At 52.3% G+C, this 17,157-nt stretch overlaps 1 protein-coding gene across 1 annotated transcript in view; it reads right to left on the bottom strand.

Moving 5' to 3' along the window:
* Window positions 1–17,157, bottom strand: part of csmd2 (CUB and Sushi multiple domains 2) — a 421,278-nt gene that overhangs the window by 63,987 nt on the left and 340,134 nt on the right. The window contains exons 50-51 of the mRNA XM_045225492.1: window positions 16,759–16,775; window positions 718–742 (exon numbers count right to left, since the gene is read on the bottom strand). Of these exons, the coding sequence (XP_045081427.1) occupies window positions 718–742; window positions 16,759–16,775 (42 nt within the window). The remainder of the gene's footprint in view (window positions 1–717; window positions 743–16,758; window positions 16,776–17,157) is intronic.

Raw genomic sequence — 17,157 nt, 5'->3', positions numbered from 1 at the left:
AGTTGAGTTTTTACCAAAAAGTTCTATTTTGGTTTCATCTGACCATATGACATTCTCCCAATCCTCTTCTGGATCATCCAAATGCACTCTAACAAACTTCAGAGGGGCCTGGACATGTACTGGCTTAAGCAAGGGGACACGTCTGGCACTGCAGGATTTGAGTCCCTGGCGGCGTAGTGTGTTACTGATGGTAGGCTTTGTTACTTTGGTCCCAGCTCTCTGCAGGTCATCCACTAGGTCCCCCCGTGTGGTTCTGGGATTTTTGCTCACCGTTCTTGTGATCATTTTGACCCCACGGGGTGAGATCATGCGTGGAGCCCCAGAACGAGGGAGATTATCAGTGGTCTTGTATGTCTTCCATTTCCTAATAATTGCTCCCACAGTTGATTTCTTCAAACCAAGCTGCTTACCTATTGCAGATTCAGTCTTCCCAGCCTGGTGCAGGTCTACAATTTTGTTTCTGGTGTCCTTTGACAGCTCTTTGGTCTTGGCCATAGTGGAGTTTGGAGTGTGACTGTTTGAGGTTGTGGACAGGTGTCTTTTATACTGATAACAAGTTCAAACAGGTGCCATTAATACAGGTAACGAGTGGAGGACAGAGGAGCCTCTTAAAGAAGAAGTTACAGGTCTGTGAAAGCCAGAAATCTTGCTTGTTTGTAGGTGACCAAATACTTATTTTCCATCATAATTTTCAAATAAATTCATAAAAAATCCTACAATGTGATTTTCTGGATTTCTTTTTCTCATTTTGTCTGTCATAGTTGACGTGTACCTATGATGAAAATTACAGGCCCCTCTGATCTTTTTAAGTGGGAGAACTTGCACAATTGGTGGCTAACAAAATATTTTTTTTCCCCACTGTATCTGAAGTAATGCCTTCTGGGAAATAACATCAAAAACAGTGAGTGTGTTTAAAAAACACTGGGGTTCATAGCGGTGCTATTTTAAACCACAGGTGTGTGTTAAAATCCCATGGTTTGTGTGTGTGTGTGTGTGTTTGTTTGTGTGAGAGTGTGTGTGTGTGGTATGTTTGTGTGTGTGTGTGTGTGCTAAAGTCCCATGGTGTGTGTGTGTGTGTGTGTGTGTGTGTGTGTGTGTGTGTGTGTGTGTGTGTGTGTGTGTGTGTGTGTGTGTGTGTGTGTGTGTGTGTGTGTGTGTGTGTGTGTTTGTATGCCTGGTACTCACACAGACATTTGGGCAGAGATCGGTCCCAGGTGCCATCTCCCTGGCAGGACAGAGTGCTGGTTCCCAGTAGGTAGTAACCAGGGTTACACCGGTAGGACACAGCAGTCTGGAAGCTATAGCGACCAGGGCCTTTAGGAAACACCTGTCGGACGCTGTTCTCTACATGACCTGGCTCTGTACAGTTAACAACTAGAGGAGAGAGGGAGGAAGAGTGGAGGAAGAGGGAGGAAGAGGGAGGAAGAGTGGAGGAAGAGGGAGGAAGAGGGAGGAAGAGGGAGGAAGAGTGGAGGGAGAGGGAGGAAGAGTGGAGGAAGAGGGAGGAAGAGTGGAGGAAGAGGGAGGAAGAGGGAGGAAGAGTGGAGGAAGAGGGAGGAAGAGTGGAGGAAGAGGGAGGAAGAGGGAGGAAGAGGGAGGAAGAGTGGAGGAAGAGGAAGAGTGGAGGAAGAGGGAGGAAGAGGGAGGAAGAGGGAGGAAGAGTGGAGGGAGAGGGAGGAAGAGTGGAGGAAGAGGGAGGAAGAGTGGAGGGTTCAAAATAAGTATTAAGAAGAGGTGATGTGTGTGTTTACAAGCATACACACACAAACACACACACACAGTACATACTTGAACATGCATACTGTACACATGCAGATCACATTTCCATATCTCAAACATTGAGTCAACATACATATGGTGTATAACATACAATGACGTAGCAAGTGCATCTGTGTACACATACAATTTCTGTGAGGAAATGAGCCATTATCAATTCCTCTAACCATTCTTTCTTCCCCCAAAACACCCATTCATTCCATCCATTCATCCCATACAAACACAAGAAACAAACAGTGGGTTCATCAGAAGGCTGCTTCCTACTGACCCCTGTAGCGCTGGGAGAGAGTGATGGAAAAGAGGAACATACAGAGGGAGAGAGGGAGAGAGAAGAGGAAGATACGGAGGGAGAGAGAAGAGGAAGATACGGAGGGAGAGAGGGAGGGAGAAGAGGAAGATACGGAGGGAGAGAGGGAGGGAGAAGAGGAAGATACGGAGGGAGAGACGGAGAGAGGGAGAGAGAAGAGGAAAATACGGAGGGAGAGAGGGAGAGAGAAGAAGAAGATACGGAGGGAGAGAGGGAGAGAGAAGAGGAAGATACGGAGGGAGAGAGGGAGAGAGGGAGAGAGAAGAAGAAGATACGGAGGGAGAGAGGGAGAGAGAGAAGAGGCACATATGGAGGGAGAGAGGGAGAGAGGGAGAGAGGGAGAGAGAAGAGGAAGATACGGAGGGAGAGAGGGAGAGAGAAGAGGCACATATGAAGGGAGAGAGGGAGAGAGAAGAGGAAGATACGGAGGGAGAGAGGGAGAGAGGGAGAGAGAAGAGGAAGATACGGAGGGAGAGAGGGAGAGAGAAGAGGCACATATGAAGGGAGAGAGGGAGAGAGAAGAGGAAGATACGGCAGGAGAGAGGGAGAGAGGAGAGGAAGATATGGAGGGAGAGAGGGAGAGAGAAGAGGAAGATACGGAAGGAGAGAGGGAGAGAGAAGAGGAAGATATGGAGGGAGAGAGGGAGAGAGGGAGAGGAAGATACGGAGGGAGAGACGGAGAGAGGGAGAGAGAAGAGGAAGATACGGAGGGAAAGAGGGAGAGAGAGAGAGAGGGAGAGAGGGAGAGAGAAGAGGAAGATACGGAGGGAGAGAGGGAGAGAGGGAGAGGAAGATACGGAGGGAGAGAGGGAGAGAGAAGAGGAAGATATGGAGGGAGAAAGGGAGAGAGGGAGAGAGAAGAGGAAGATACGGAGGGAGAGAGGGAGAGAGAAGAGGAACATACGGAGGGAGAGCAGGAGTGACAGATGGCAAGAACACAGCACCGCTGGGAACGACAAACACTGTGTCAGTTTAACACAGGAGGGAGGGAGGGAGGGTTTGATGGATGGAGTGAACACAGGACCACTGAGAACGACAGACACCAGACAGAGGAAGGGAGGGAGGGAGGGAGGGAGGGAGGGAGGGAGGGGGAAGGAGGGAGGGATAGAGAGAGAGGAGGCAGAGAGACAGAGACAGAGGAAGAGGTACCAAGGGAGAGACGGAGGCAAAGCAAGAGAAAGAGACAGAGACAGACAGAAACAGAGACAGAGAGAGACAGAGACAGAGACAGACATAGACAGACTGAGACAGACAGAGACAGAGACAGACAGAGAGAGACAGAGACAGAGACAGACAGAGGCAGAGACAGACAGAGACAGATACAGAGACAGACAGAGACAGAGACAGAGAGAGAGACAGAGACAGAGACAGAGACAGAGACAGAGACACAGAGACAGAGACAGAGACAGACACAGAGACAGACAGACAGACAGACAGAGACAGATGAAGGCAGACAGAGACATATGAAGGCAGACAGAGGTGGAGACAAAAAGACTGACGAAGAAGCCTTGATGGTACCCGCCCAGACATTACGTTTAATGACAGATGTTATAAATAAAACTTCCTTCCACACACAGAGGGTTAAGAAGAGAGTAGACGGTAGAGACATGGAGGAGAGGAGGAGAGGAGAGGGTAGAGACAGGGTGGAGAGGAGGAGAGGAGAGGGTAGAGACAGGGAGGAGAGGAGGAGAGGAGAGGGTAGAGACAGGGAGGAGAGGAGGAGAGGAGAGGGTAGAGACAGGGAGGAGAGGAGGAGAGGAGAGGGTAGAGACAGGGAGGAGAGGAGGAGAGGAGAGGGTAGAGACAGGGTGGAGAGGAGGAGAGGAGAGGGTAGAGACAGGGTGGAGAGGAGGAGAGGAGAGGGTAGAGACAGGGAGGAGAGGAGGAGAGGAGAGGGTAGAGACAGGGAGGAGAGGAGGAGAGGAGAGGGTAGAGACAGGGTGGAGAGGAGGAGAGGAGAGGGTAGAGACAGGGTGGAGAGGAGGAGAGGAGAGGGTAGAGACAGGGAGAAGAGGAGGAGAGGAGAGGGTAGAGACAGGGAGGAGAGGAGGAGAGGAGAGGGTAGAGACAGGGAGGAGAGGAGGAGAGGAGAGGGTAGAGACAGGGAGGAGAGGAGGAGAGGAGAGGGTAGAGACAGGGTGGAGAGGAGGAGAGGAGAGGGTAGAGAGAAGGAGAGGAGGAGAGGAGAGGGTAGAGACAGGGTGGAGAGGAGAGGAGAGGGTAGAGAGAAGGAGAGGAGGAGAGGAGAGGGTAGAGACAGGGAGGAGAGGAGGAGAGGAGAGGGTAGAGACAGGGTGGAGAGGAGGAGAGAGAGGGTAGAGAGAAGGAGAGGAGGAGAGGAGAGGGTAGAGACAGGGTGGAGAGGAGAGGAGAGGGTAGAGACAGGGAGGAGAGGAGGAGAGGAGAGGGTAGAGACAGGGTGGAGAGGAGGAGAGGAGAGGGCAGAGACAGGGTGGAGAGGAGGAGAGGAGAGGGTAGAGACAGGGAGGAGAGGAGGAGAGGAGAGGGTAGAGACAGGGTGGAGAGGAGGAGAGGAGAGGGTAGAGACAGGGAGGAGAGGAGGAGAGGAGAGGGTAGAGACAGGGAGGAGAGGAGGAGAGGAGAGGGTAGAGACAGGGTGGAGAGGAGGAGAGGAGAGGGTAGAGAGAAGGAGAGGAGGAGAGGAGAGGGTAGAGACAGGGAGGAGAGGAGTAGAGGAGAGGGTAAAGACAGGGTGGAGAGGAGGAGAGGAGAGGGTAGAGACAGGGAGGAGAGGAGGAGAGGAGAGGGTAGAGACAGGGTGGAGAGGAGAAGAGGAGAGGGTAGAGACAGGGTGGAGAGGAGGAGAGGAGAGGGTAGAGACAGGGAGGAGAGGAGGAGAGGGTAGAGAGGAGGAGAGGAGGAGAGGAGGAGAGGAGAGGGTAGAGAGGAGGAGAGGAGAGGGTAGAGACATGGTGGAGAGGAGGAGAGGAGAGGGTAGAGACAGGGTGGAGAGGAGGAGAGGAGAGGGTAGAGACAGGGAGGAGAGGAGGAGAGGGTAGAGAGGAGGAGAGGAGAGGGTAGAGACAGGGAGGAGAGGAGGAGAGGAGAGGGTAGAGACAGGGAGGAGAGGAGGAGAGGAGAGGGTAGAGACAGGGAGGAGAGGAGGAGAGGAGAGGGTAGAGAGGAGGAGAGGAGAGGGTAAAGGCATGGAGGAGAGGATGAGAGGAGAGGGTAGAGAGAAGGAGAGGAGGAGAGGAGAGGGTAGAGACAGGGAGGAGAGGAGAGGGTAGAGAGAAGGAGAGGAGAGGGTAGAGACATGGTGGAGAGTAGGAGAGGAGAGGGTAGAGAGAAGGAGAGGAGGAGAGGAGAGGGTAGAGACAGGGAGGAGAGGAGGAGAGGAGAGGGTAGAGAGAAGGAGAGTAGGAGAGGAGAGGGTAGAGGCAGGGTGGAGAGGAGGAGAGGAGAGGGTAGAGGCATGGAGGAGAGTAGGAGAGGAGAGGGTAGAGACAGGGAGGAGAGGAGGAGAGGACAGGGTAGAGACAGGGAGGAGAGGAGGAGAGGAGAGGGTAGAGACAGGGAGGAGAGGAGTAGAGGAGAGGGTAGAGACAGGGAGGAGAGGAGGAGAGGAGAGGGTAGAGAGGAGGAGAGGAGAGGGTAGAGACATGGTGGAGAGGAGGAGAGGAGAGGGTAGAGACAGGAGGAGAGGAGAGGGTAGAGACAGGGAGGAGAGGAGGAGAGGAGAGGGTAGAGACAGGAAGGAGAGGAGAGGGGAGAGAGGAGGAGAGGAGAGGGTAGAGACAGGGTGGAGAGGAGGAGAGGAGAGGGTGGAGAGGAGGAGAGGAGGAGAGGAGAGGGTAGAGAAAGGTGGAGAGGAGGAGAGGAGAGGGTAGAGACAGGGGTGGAGAGGAGGAGAGGAGAGGGTAGAGACAGGGAGGAGAGGAGGAGAGGAGAGGGTAGAGACAGGGAGGAGAGGAGGAGAGGAGAGGGTAGAGACAGGGTGGAGAGGAGGAGAGGAGAGGGTAGAGACAGGGAGGAGAGGAGGAGAGGAGAGGGTAGAGACAGGGAGGAGAGGAGAGGAGAGGGTAGAGAGAAGGAGAGGAGGAGAGGAGAGGGTAGAGACAGGGAGGAGAGGAGGAGAGGAGAGGGTAGAGACAGGGTGGAGAGGAGGAGAGGAGAGGGTAGAGAGAAGGAGAGGAGGAGAGGAGAGGGTAGAGACAGGGTGGAGAGGAGAGGAGAGGGTAGAGACAGGGAGGAGAGGAGGAGAGGAGAGGGTAGAGACAGGGTGGAGAGGAGGAGAGGAGAGGGCAGAGACAGGGTGGAGAGGAGGAGAGGAGAGGGTAGAGACAGGGAGGAGAGGAGGAGAGGAGAGGGTAGAGACAGGGTGGAGAGGAGGAGAGGAGAGGGTAGAGACAGGGAGGAGAGGAGGAGAGGAGAGGGTAGAGACAGGGAGGAGAGGAGGAGAGGAGAGGGTAGAGACAGGGTGGAGAGGAGGAGAGGAGAGGGTAGAGAGAAGGAGAGGAGGAGAGGAGAGGGTAGAGACAGGGAGGAGAGGAGTAGAGGAGAGGGTAAAGACAGGGTGGAGAGGAGGAGAGGAGAGGGTAGAGACAGGGAGGAGAGGAGGAGAGGAGAGGGTAGAGACAGGGTGGAGAGGAGAAGAGGAGAGGGTAGAGACAGGGTGGAGAGGAGGAGAGGAGAGGGTAGAGACAGGGAGGAGAGGAGGAGAGGGTAGAGAGGAGGAGAGGAGGAGAGGAGGAGAGGAGAGGGTAGAGAGAGGAGGAGAGGAGAGGGTAGAGACATGGTGGAGAGGAGGAGAGGAGAGGGTAGAGACAGGGTGGAGAGGAGGAGAGGAGAGGGTAGAGACAGGGAGGAGAGGAGGAGAGGGTAGAGAGGAGGAGAGGAGAGGGTAGAGACAGGGAGGAGAGGAGGAGAGGAGAGGGTAGAGACAGGGAGGAGGAGGAGAGGAGAGGGTAGAGACAGGGAGGAGAGGAGGAGAGGAGAGGGTAGAGAGGAGGAGAGGAGAGGGTAAAGGCATGGAGGAGAGGATGAGAGGAGAGGGTAGAGAGAAGGAGAGGAGGAGAGGGTAGAGACAGGGAGGAGAGGAGAGGGTAGAGAGAAGGAGAGGAGAGGGTAGAGACATGGTGGAGAGTAGGAGAGGAGAGGGTAGAGAGAAGGAGAGGAGGAGAGGAGAGGGTAGAGACAGGGAGGAGAGGAGGAGAGGAGAGGGTAGAGAGAAGGAGAGTAGGAGAGGAGAGGGTAGAGGCAGGGTGGAGAGGAGGAGAGGAGAGGGTAGAGGCATGGAGGAGAGTAGGAGAGGAGAGGGTAGAGACAGGGAGGAGAGGAGGAGAGGACAGGGTAGAGACAGGGAGGAGAGGAGGAGAGGAGAGGGTAGAGACAGGGAGGAGAGGAGTAGAGGAGAGGGTAGAGACAGGGAGGAGAGGAGGAGAGGAGAGGGTAGAGAGGAGGAGAGGAGAGGGTAGAGACATGGTGGAGAGGAGGAGAGGAGAGGGTAGAGACAGGGAGGAGAGGAGAGGGTAGAGACAGGGAGGAGAGGAGGAGAGGAGAGGGTAGAGACAGGAAGGAGAGGAGAGGGGAGAGAGGAGGAGAGGAGAGGGTAGAGACAGGGTGGAGAGGAGGAGAGGAGAGGGTGGAGAGGAGGAGAGGAGGAGAGGAGAGGGTAGAGAAAGGGTGGAGAGGAGGAGAGGAGAGGGTAGAGACATGGTGGAGAGGAGGAGAGGAGAGGGTAGAGACAGGGAGGAGAGGAGGAGAGGAGAGGGTAGAGACAGGAGGAGAGGAGGAGAGGAGAGGGTAGAGACAGGGTGGAGAGGAGGAGAGGAGAGGGTAGAGACAGGGAGGAGAGGAGGAGAGGAGAGGGTAGAGACAGGGAGGAGAGGAGGAGAGGAGAGGGTAGAGACAGGGTGGAGAGGAGGAGAGGAGAGGGTAGAGACAGGGAGGAGAGGAGGAGAGGAGAGGGTAGAGAGGAGGAGAGGAGAGGGTAAAGGCATGGAGGAGAGGATGAGAGGAGAGGGTAGAGAGAAGGAGAGGAGGAGAGGAGAGGGTAGAGACAGGGAGGAGAGGAGAGGGTAGAGAGAAGGAGAGGAGAGGGTAGAGACATGGTGGAGAGTAGGAGAGGAGAGGGTAGAGAGAAGGAGAGGAGGAGAGGAGAGGGTAGAGACAGGGAGGAGAGGAGGAGAGGAGAGGGTAGAGAGAAGGAGAGTAGGAGAGGAGAGGGTAGAGGCAGGGTGGAGAGGAGGAGAGGAGAGGGTAGAGGCATGGAGGAGAGTAGGAGAGGAGAGGGTAGAGACAGGGAGGAGAGGAGGAGAGGACAGGGTAGAGACAGGGAGGAGAGGAGAGAGAGAGGGTAGAGACAGGGAGGAGAGGAGTAGAGGAGAGGGTAGAGACAGGGAGGAGAGGAGGAGAGGAGAGGGTAGAGAGGAGGAGAGGAGAGGGTAGAGACATGGTGGAGAGGAGGAGAGGAGAGGGTAGAGACAGGGAGGAGAGGAGAGGGTAGAGACAGGGAGGAGAGGAGGAGAGGAGAGGGTAGAGACAGGAAGGAGAGGAGAGGGGAGAGAGGAGGAGAGGAGAGGGTAGAGACAGGGTGGAGAGGAGGAGAGGAGAGGGTGGAGAGGAGGAGAGGAGGAGAGGAGAGGGTAGAGAAAGGGTGGAGAGGAGGAGAGGAGAGGGTAGAGACAGGGTGGAGAGGAGGAGAGGAGAGGGTAGAGACAGGGAGGAGAGGAGGAGAGGAGAGGGTAGAGACAGGGAGGAGAGGAGGAGAGGAGAGGGTAGAGACAGGGTGGAGAGGAGGAGAGGAGAGGGTAGAGACAGGGAGGAGAGGAGGAGAGGAGAGGGTAGAGACAGGGAGGAGAGGAGGAGAGGAGAGGGTAGAGACAGGGTGGAGAGGAGGAGAGGAGAGGGTAGAGAGAAGGAGAGGAGGAGAGGAGAGGGTAGAGAGAAGGAGAGGAGGAGAGGAGAGGGTAGAGACAGGGAGGAGAGGAGGAGAGGAGAGGGTAAAGACAGGGAGGAGAGGAGGAGAGGAGCGGGTAGAGACAGGGAGGAGAGGATGAGAGGAGAGGGTAGAGAGGGTGGAGAGGAGGAGAGGAGAGGGTAGAGACAGGGAGGAGAGGAGGAGAGGAGAGGGTAGAGACAGGGAGGAGAGGAGGAGAGGAGAGGGTAGAGACAGGGTGGAGAGGAGGAGAGGAGAGGGTAGAGAGGAGGAGAGGAGAGGGTAGAGACATGGTGGAGAGGAGGAGAGGAGAGGGTAGAGACAGGGTGGAGAGGAGGAGAGGAGAGGGTAGAGACAGGAGGAGAGGAGGAGAGGGTAGAGAGGAGGAGAGGAGAGGGTAAAGGCATGGAGGAGAGGAGGAAAGGAGAGGGTAGAGACAGGGAGGAGCGGAGGAGAGTAGAGGGTAGAGACAGGGAGGAGAGGAGGAGAGGAGAGGGTAGAGAGGAGGAGAGGAGAGGGTAAAGGCATGGAGGAGAGGATGAGAGGAGAGGGTAGAGAGAAGGAGAGGAGGAGAGGAGAGGGTAGAGACAGGGAGGAGAGGAGGAGAGGAGAGGGTAAAGACAGGGTGGAGAGGAGGAGAGGAGAGGGTAGAGAGAAGGAGAGGAGGAGAGGAGAGGGTAGAGAGAAGGAGAGGAGGAGAGGAGAGGGTAGAGACAGGGAGGAGAGGAGGAGAGGAGAGGGTAAAGACAGGGAGGAGAGGAGGAGAGGAGCGGGTAGAGACAGGGAGGAGAGGATGAGAGGAGAGGGTAGAGAGGGTGGAGAGGAGGAGAGGAGAGGGTAGAGACAGGGAGGAGAGGAGGAGAGGAGAGGGTAGAGACAGGGAGGAGAGGAGGAGAGGAGAGGGTAGAGACAGGGTGGAGAGGAGGAGAGGAGAGGGTAGAGAGGAGGAGAGGAGAGGGTAGAGACATGGTGGAGAGGAGGAGAGGAGAGGGTAGAGACAGGGTGGAGAGGAGGAGAGGAGAGGGTAGAGACAGGGAGGAGAGGAGGAGAGGGTAGAGAGGAGGAGAGGAGAGGGTAAAGGCATGGAGGAGAGGAGGAAAGGAGAGGGTAGAGACAGGGAGGAGCGGAGGAGAGTAGAGGGTAGAGACAGGGAGGAGAGGAGGAGAGGAGAGGGTAGAGAGGAGGAGAGGAGAGGGTAAAGGCATGGAGGAGAGGATGAGAGGAGAGGGTAGAGAGAAGGAGAGGAGGAGAGGAGAGGGTAGAGACAGGGAGGAGAGGAGGAGAGGAGAGGGTAAAGACAGGGTGGAGAGGAGGAGAGGAGAGGGTAGAGACATGGTGGAGAGGAGGAGAGGAGAGGGTAGAAACAGGGAGGAGAGGAGAGGAGGAGAGGGTAGAGACATGGTGGAGAGGAGGAGAGGAGAGGGTAGAAACAGGGAGGAGAGGAGAGGAGGAGAGGGTAGAGACAGGGTGGAGAGGAGGAGAGGAGAGGGTAGAGACAGGGAGGAGAGGAGGAGAGGAGAGGGTAGAGAGGAGGAGAGGAGAGGGTAGAGACAGGGAGGAGAGGAGGAGAGGAGAGGGTAGGGACAGGGAGGAGAGGAGGAGAGGAGAGGGTAGAGAGGAGGAGAGGAGAGGGTAAAGGCATGGAGGAGAGGATGAGAGGAGAGGGTAGAGACAGGGTGGAGAGGAGGGGAGGAGAGGGTAGAGGCATGGAGGAGAGTAGGAGAGGAGAGGGTAGAGAGAAGGAGAGGAGAAGAGGAGAGGGTAGAGGCATGGAGGAGAGTAGGAGAGGAGAGGGTAGAGACAGGGTGGAGAGGAGGAGAGGAGAGGGTAGAGGCATGGAGGAGAGTAGGAGAGGAGAGGGTAGAGACAGGGAGGAGAGGAGGAGAGGACAGGGTAGAGACAGGGAGGAGAGGAGGAGAGGAGAGGGTAGAGACAGGGAGGAGAGGAGTAGAGGAGAGGGTAGAGAGGAGGAGAGGAGGAGAGGAGAGGGTAGAGAGGGTGGAAAGGAGGAGAGGAGAGGGTAGAGACAGGGAGGAGAGGAGGAGAGGAGGAGAGGAGAGGGTAGAGACAGGGTGGAGAGGAGGAGAGGGTAAAGAGAAGGAGAGGAGGGTGTGGAAAGGAGGAGAGGAGAGGGTAGAAACAGGGTGAAAGGAGGAGAGGGTATAGACAGGGTGGAAAGGAGGAGGGACATGCTGGGCTCACCAATATATTTATTTATACTCCAGCAACATGAAGATGATGAAGGCACTGGGAAGACTACACATACAGATGGGTGTCTGAGGGGCACAGCTGTCTGACTTCACTGTCTGGATGGGAGTGTGTGGTGCTGGGGTTTGGGGTGGGGTTAATGAGTTCAATATTCATGTGTAGAAGTCCACAGGCCCACTCCAAAAGGCTTTCGAAGCCACCATTGACTCAGTGGGTTTTGTCCAACATGTCTCAGGACCTATGCAATGCAACAATCTTACCCTGGATCTAGCTTCCAAATGGTTCATTCATCCCCCCTCCTCTCCCATGTAACTATTCCCCAGGTCGTTGCTGTAAATGAGAATGTGTTCTCAGTCAACTTACCTGGTAAAATAAGGGTAAAATTAATTTTAATAAATAGTTGTGTCCCGTCAAATAGATATTGTGGTTCTAAATGATTTTTCCTCATATTATTATATTATATATTATCAGCCATCTTATTACGTTTGCAATCACAACAAATTATTCTCTCAGACCAAAAACTGACCTATAAATTATCGGACAACCCAAAAATTCCTAGATGCCCTTCCAGACTCCCTCCACTTACCAAAGGACTCCAGATGCCCTTCCAGACTCCCTCCACTTACCAAAGGACGCCAGATTACATAAAATCAGTTAACCACCTAACCGAGGATCTAAACCTTGCGTAATACACTAGATGCAGTCGCACCGACAAAAACCAAAAAAAGAAATTTGTCACAAGAAACTAGCTCCGTAGTATACAGAAAATACCCGAGCCCTGAAGCAAGCATCCAGAAAATTGGAAAGCTTGGAAAGACAGTACCGTGCAATATGGAAGAGCCCTCACTGCTGCTCGATTGGCCTACTTTTCCAACCTGTTCGAGGAGAATAAAAACTGTACTGAGACTTCAGTCTGGTTTTAGACCCCATCATAGCACTGAGACTGCACTCGTGAAGGTGGTAAATTACCTTTTAATGGCGTCAGACCAAGGCTCTGCGTCTGTCCTCGTGCTCCTAGACCTTAGTGCTGCTTTTGACACCATCGATCACCAGATTCTTTTGGAGATATTGGAAACCCTAATTGGTCTACACGAACAAGTTCTTGCCCGGTTTAGATCTTATCTGTCGGAAAGATATCAGTTCGTCTCTGTGGATGGTTTGTCCTCTGACAAATTAATGGTAATTTTCTTTGTTCCTCAATGTTCCGTTTTAGGAGCACTATTTTTTTTTTTCACTATATATTCTACCTCTTGGTGATGTAAAAATTGCCTACCCTGGAAGCCTGTGTTTCAGACATAAGGAAGTGGATGGCGGCAAATGTTTTACTTTTAAACTCAGACAAAATAGTGATGCTAGTTCTAGGTCCCAAGAAACAAAGAGATCTGCTGTTTGATCTGACAATTAATCTTGATAGTTGTAAAGTCGTCTCAAATAAAACTGTGAAAGACCTGGACACTGAGCTCTCTTTTGACGAACATATCAATAATATTTCAAGGACAGTTTTTTTTCCCCATCTTCGTAACATCTGAAACGTTTTGTCAATAAATGATGCAGAAAAGCTAATCCATGCTTTTGTCACTTCAAGATTAGACTACTGCAATGCTCTACTCTCCAGGTACCTGGATAAAGCATTAAATAAACTTCAGTTAGTGTTAAATACGTCTGCTAGAATCTTGACTAGAACCCCAAAATTGTATCATTTTAGTCCAGTGCTGGCTTCCTGTTAAGGACAGGCCTGATTTCAAAGTTTTACTGCTAACCTACAAAGCATTACATGGACTTGCTCCTACATATCTCAAATCAAATAACATTTTATTGATCACATACACATATTTAGCAGATGTTATTGCGGGTATAGCGAAATTATTGTGTTCCTAGTTCCAACAGTGCAGTAGTATCTAACAATTCACAGCAATACACACAAATCTGAAAGTAAAATAATGGAACTAAGAAATATATAAATATTAGGATGAGCAATGTCGGAGTGGCATTGACTAAAATACAGTAGAATAGAATACAGTGTATCCATATGAGATGAGTAAAGCAGTATGTAAACATTATTAAAGTGGCCAGTGATTCCATTTCTATGTATATAGGGCAGCAGCCTCTAAGGTGCAGGGTTGCGTAACCGGGTGGTAGCCGGCTAGTGATGGCTATTTAACAGTCTGATGGCCTTGAGATGGAAGCTGTTTTTCAGTCTCTCGGTCCCAGCTTTGATACACCTGTACTGACCTCGCCTTCAAGATGATAGCGGGGTGAACAGGCAGTGGCTCGGGTAGTTGATGTCCTTGATTATCTTTTTGGCCTTCCTGTGACATCGGGTGCTGTATGTGTCCTGGAGGGCAGGCAGTGTGCCCCCAGTGATGCGTTGGGCAGACCGCACCACCCTCTGGACAGCCCTGCGGTTGAGGGCGGTGCAGTTGCCTTACCAGGCGGTGATACAGTCCGACAGGATGCTCCCAATTATGCATCTGTAAAAGTTTGTGAGGGTCTTAGGGGCCAAGCCGAATTTCTTCAGCCTCCGGAGGTTGAAGAGGCGCTGTTGCGCCTTCTTCACCACACTGTCTGTGTTGGTGGACCATTCCAGTTTGTCGGTGATGTGTACGCCAAGGAACTTGAAGCTTTCCACGTTCTCCACTGTGGTCCCGTCGATGTGGATAGGGGGGTGCACCCTCTGCTGTTTCCTGAAGTCCACGATCATCTCCTTTGTTTTGTTGACGTTGAGGGAGAGGTTATTTTCCTGGCACCACACTCCCAGAGCCCTCACCTCCTCCCTGTAGGCGGTCTCATCATTGTTGGTAATCAAGCCTACTACTGTTGTGTCGTCTGCAAACTTGATGATTGAGTTGGAGGCGTGCTTGGCCACGCAGTCATGGGTGAACAGGGAGTACAAGAGGGGGCTGAGCACGCACCCTTGAGGGGCCCCTTTGTTGAGGATCAGCGTAGGGGAGATGTTGTTTCCTACCTTCCCCACCTGGGGGGCGGCCCGTCAGGAAGTCCAGGGTTATACAGTGAGGGAAAAAAGTATTTGATCCCCTGCTGATTTTGTACGTTTGCCCACTGACAAAGACATGATCAGTCTATAATTTTAATGGTAGGTTTGTTTGAACAGTGAGAGACAGAATAACAACAACAAAAATCCAGAAAAATGCATGTCAAAAATTTTAGAAATTGATTTGCATTTTAATGAGGGAAATAAGTATTTGACCCCTCTGCAAAACATGACTTAGTACTTGGTGGCAAAACCCTTGTTGGCAATCACAGAGGTCAGACGTTTCTTGTAGTTGGCCACCAGGTTTGCACACATCTCTGGAGGGATTTTGTCCCACTCCTCTTTGCATATCTTCTCCAAGTCATTAAGGTTTCGAGGCTGATGTTTGGCAACTCGAACCTTTAGCTCCCTCCACAGATTTTCTATGGGATTAAGGTCTGGAGACTGGCTAGGCCACTCCAGGACCTTAATGTGCTTCTTCTTGAGCCACTCCTTTGTTGCCTTGGCCGTGTGTTTTGGGTCATTGTCATGCTGGAATACCCATCCACGACCCATTTTCAATGCCCTGGCTGAGGGAAGGAGGTTCTCACCCAAGATTTGACGGTACATGGCCCCGTCCATCGTCCCTTTGATGCGGTGAAGTTGTCCTGTCCCCTTAGCAGAACCCCCCCCCCCCCAAAGCATAATGTTTCCACCTCCATGTTTAAAGGTGGGGATGGTGTTCTTGGGGTCATAGCCAGCATTCCTCCTCCTCCAAACACGGCAAATTGAGTTGATGGCAAAGAGCTCGATTTTGGTCTCATCTGACCACAACACTTTCACCCAGTTATCCTCTGAATCATTCAGATGTTCATTGGCAAACTTCAGACAGGCCTGTATATGTGCTTTCTTGAGCAGGCGGACCTTGCGGGCGCTGCAGGATTTCAGTCCTTCACGGCGTAGTGTGTTACCAATTGTTTTCTTGGTGACTATGGTCCCAGCTGCCTTGAGATCATTGACAAGATCCTCCTGTGTAGTTATGGGCTGATTCCTCACCGTTCTCATGATCATTGCAACTCCACGAGGTGAGATCTTGCATGGAGCCCCAGGCCGAGGGAGATTGACAGTTCTTTTGTGTTTCTTCCATTTGCGAACAATCGCACCAACTGTTGTCACCTTCTCACCAAGCTGCTTGGCGATGGTCTTGTAGCCCATTCCAGCCTTGTGTAGGTCTACAATCTTGTCCCTGACATCCTTGGAGAGCTCTTTGGTCTTGGCCATGGTGGAGAGTTTGGAATCTGATTGATTGATTGCTTCTGTGGAGAAGTGTCTTTTATACAGGTAACAAACTGAGATTAGGAGCACTCCCTTTAAGAGTGTGCTCCTAATCTCTGCTTGTTACCTGTATAAAAGACACCTGGGAGCCAGAAATCTTTCTGATTGAGAGGGGGTCAAATACTTATTTCCCTCATTAAAATGCAAATCAATTTATAACATTTTTGACATGCGTATTTCTGGATTTTGTTGTTGTTATTCTGTCTCTCACTGTTCAAATAAACCTACCATTAAAATTCTAGACTGATCATGTCTTTGTCAGTGGGCAAACGTACAAAATCAGCAGGGGATCAAATACTTTTTTCCCTCACTGTATCCTGCCTGGTTGGCCCTGTCCGGGGGTATCGTCGGACGGGGCCACAGTGTCCCCCGACCCCCCCGTCTCACACTCCAGTATCTATGCTACAATAGTCTATGTGCCGGGGGGCTAGGGTCAGTCTGTTATATCTGGTGTAATTCTATCATCTTATATACTGTCCTGTGTTGTCTTAAGTATGCTCTCTCTAATTCTCCCATCTATCTCTTTCTCTCTCTCTCTCCCCCCTCCCGGAGGACCTAAGCCCTAGGAACATGCCTCATGACTACCTGGCCTGATGACTCCTGGCTGACAACTGACATTTACTCCGGAGGTTAAGGCTTTTGCGGTGACCGTATTACCCGCCACACCGGCAGTCATGAATCATGACCGCAGTCAAATTCCCTGTGACCGTTGGTCAAGGTAATTCCAATTCCAAAACAGCACAAATTAATGGTGCTGATGGGAAAGGGAATGGGGGATACCTAGTCAGTTATACAATTGAATGCATTCAAGTGATGACTACCTAACTTGCTAACGGTCCTTGCTAATGGCCTGGTACTCAGCGGTCTATTGTCCCTCTAATCACATCACGATTGAATTTCAATAATCGGAATGATGAGGACAAATAGTGATGGGAGTTAGAGTTCCCATTCTGAAATGGAAATGGGAACGCCCTGGACCCAATATGCATACAATTTGAAAACCTGTTCTGAAAGGACCTAAAGGACAACCGGTCCGATCCGAGTGAGGGAGCAGCAGAAAAGCCAATTGTTTTGCTAATCTATTCAACCGGAGCCATGGAGAAAGGGAGAGAGAGAGGCAAAGAGCTAGCAGCTGTAGGCTATTAGGGACCGGAGGCCGTTCTGTGAATGTGTGAGTAAGAGCCAATTCATGCTTGATCCGAAAATGTGGCCCGGAGGCGCCTTATGGATGGTGTGACACAATTGCATCTGGAGGCACACAGAGGCCAAATTGAGCTCTGTACCGCATCGCCATGCGCCTCTCAAATGTTGTAACAATGCAGAGGGCTCCATATAGCTCCGCATTGACATGATTGGTTGACGGTAGGTGAGGGCGGGAGGTCCTGTATAAGCACAAACTCACTTCCTTGACAACTTCCTTCACAACAGCTCTGCGCTGCTCCGCGAAGTGCCAGAAGTATGAACGCCCTGACTTCTGCAGAGGCCATATCACCGTAAATGCTGCACGACCAATGCAGACGTCGGATACACCATGCACCGAAGGCTCGGAGCACCGCAAGCCTCCGAGCAGGCACAGAGGGAGATACCGCAACCACTTATCTCATGCTAGACGAACGTCTTGCTAGTTATTTATCATCCCATCTGATTACACAGTGCCTG

Source organism: Coregonus clupeaformis, chromosome 16 (genome assembly GCF_020615455.1).
Source record: "Coregonus clupeaformis isolate EN_2021a chromosome 16, ASM2061545v1, whole genome shotgun sequence".
NCBI classification, from domain to species: domain Eukaryota; kingdom Metazoa; phylum Chordata; class Actinopteri; order Salmoniformes; family Salmonidae; genus Coregonus; species Coregonus clupeaformis.
Note: the sequence above shows the minus strand (reverse complement) of the source record. Positions and strands in the feature narration are given on the sequence as shown.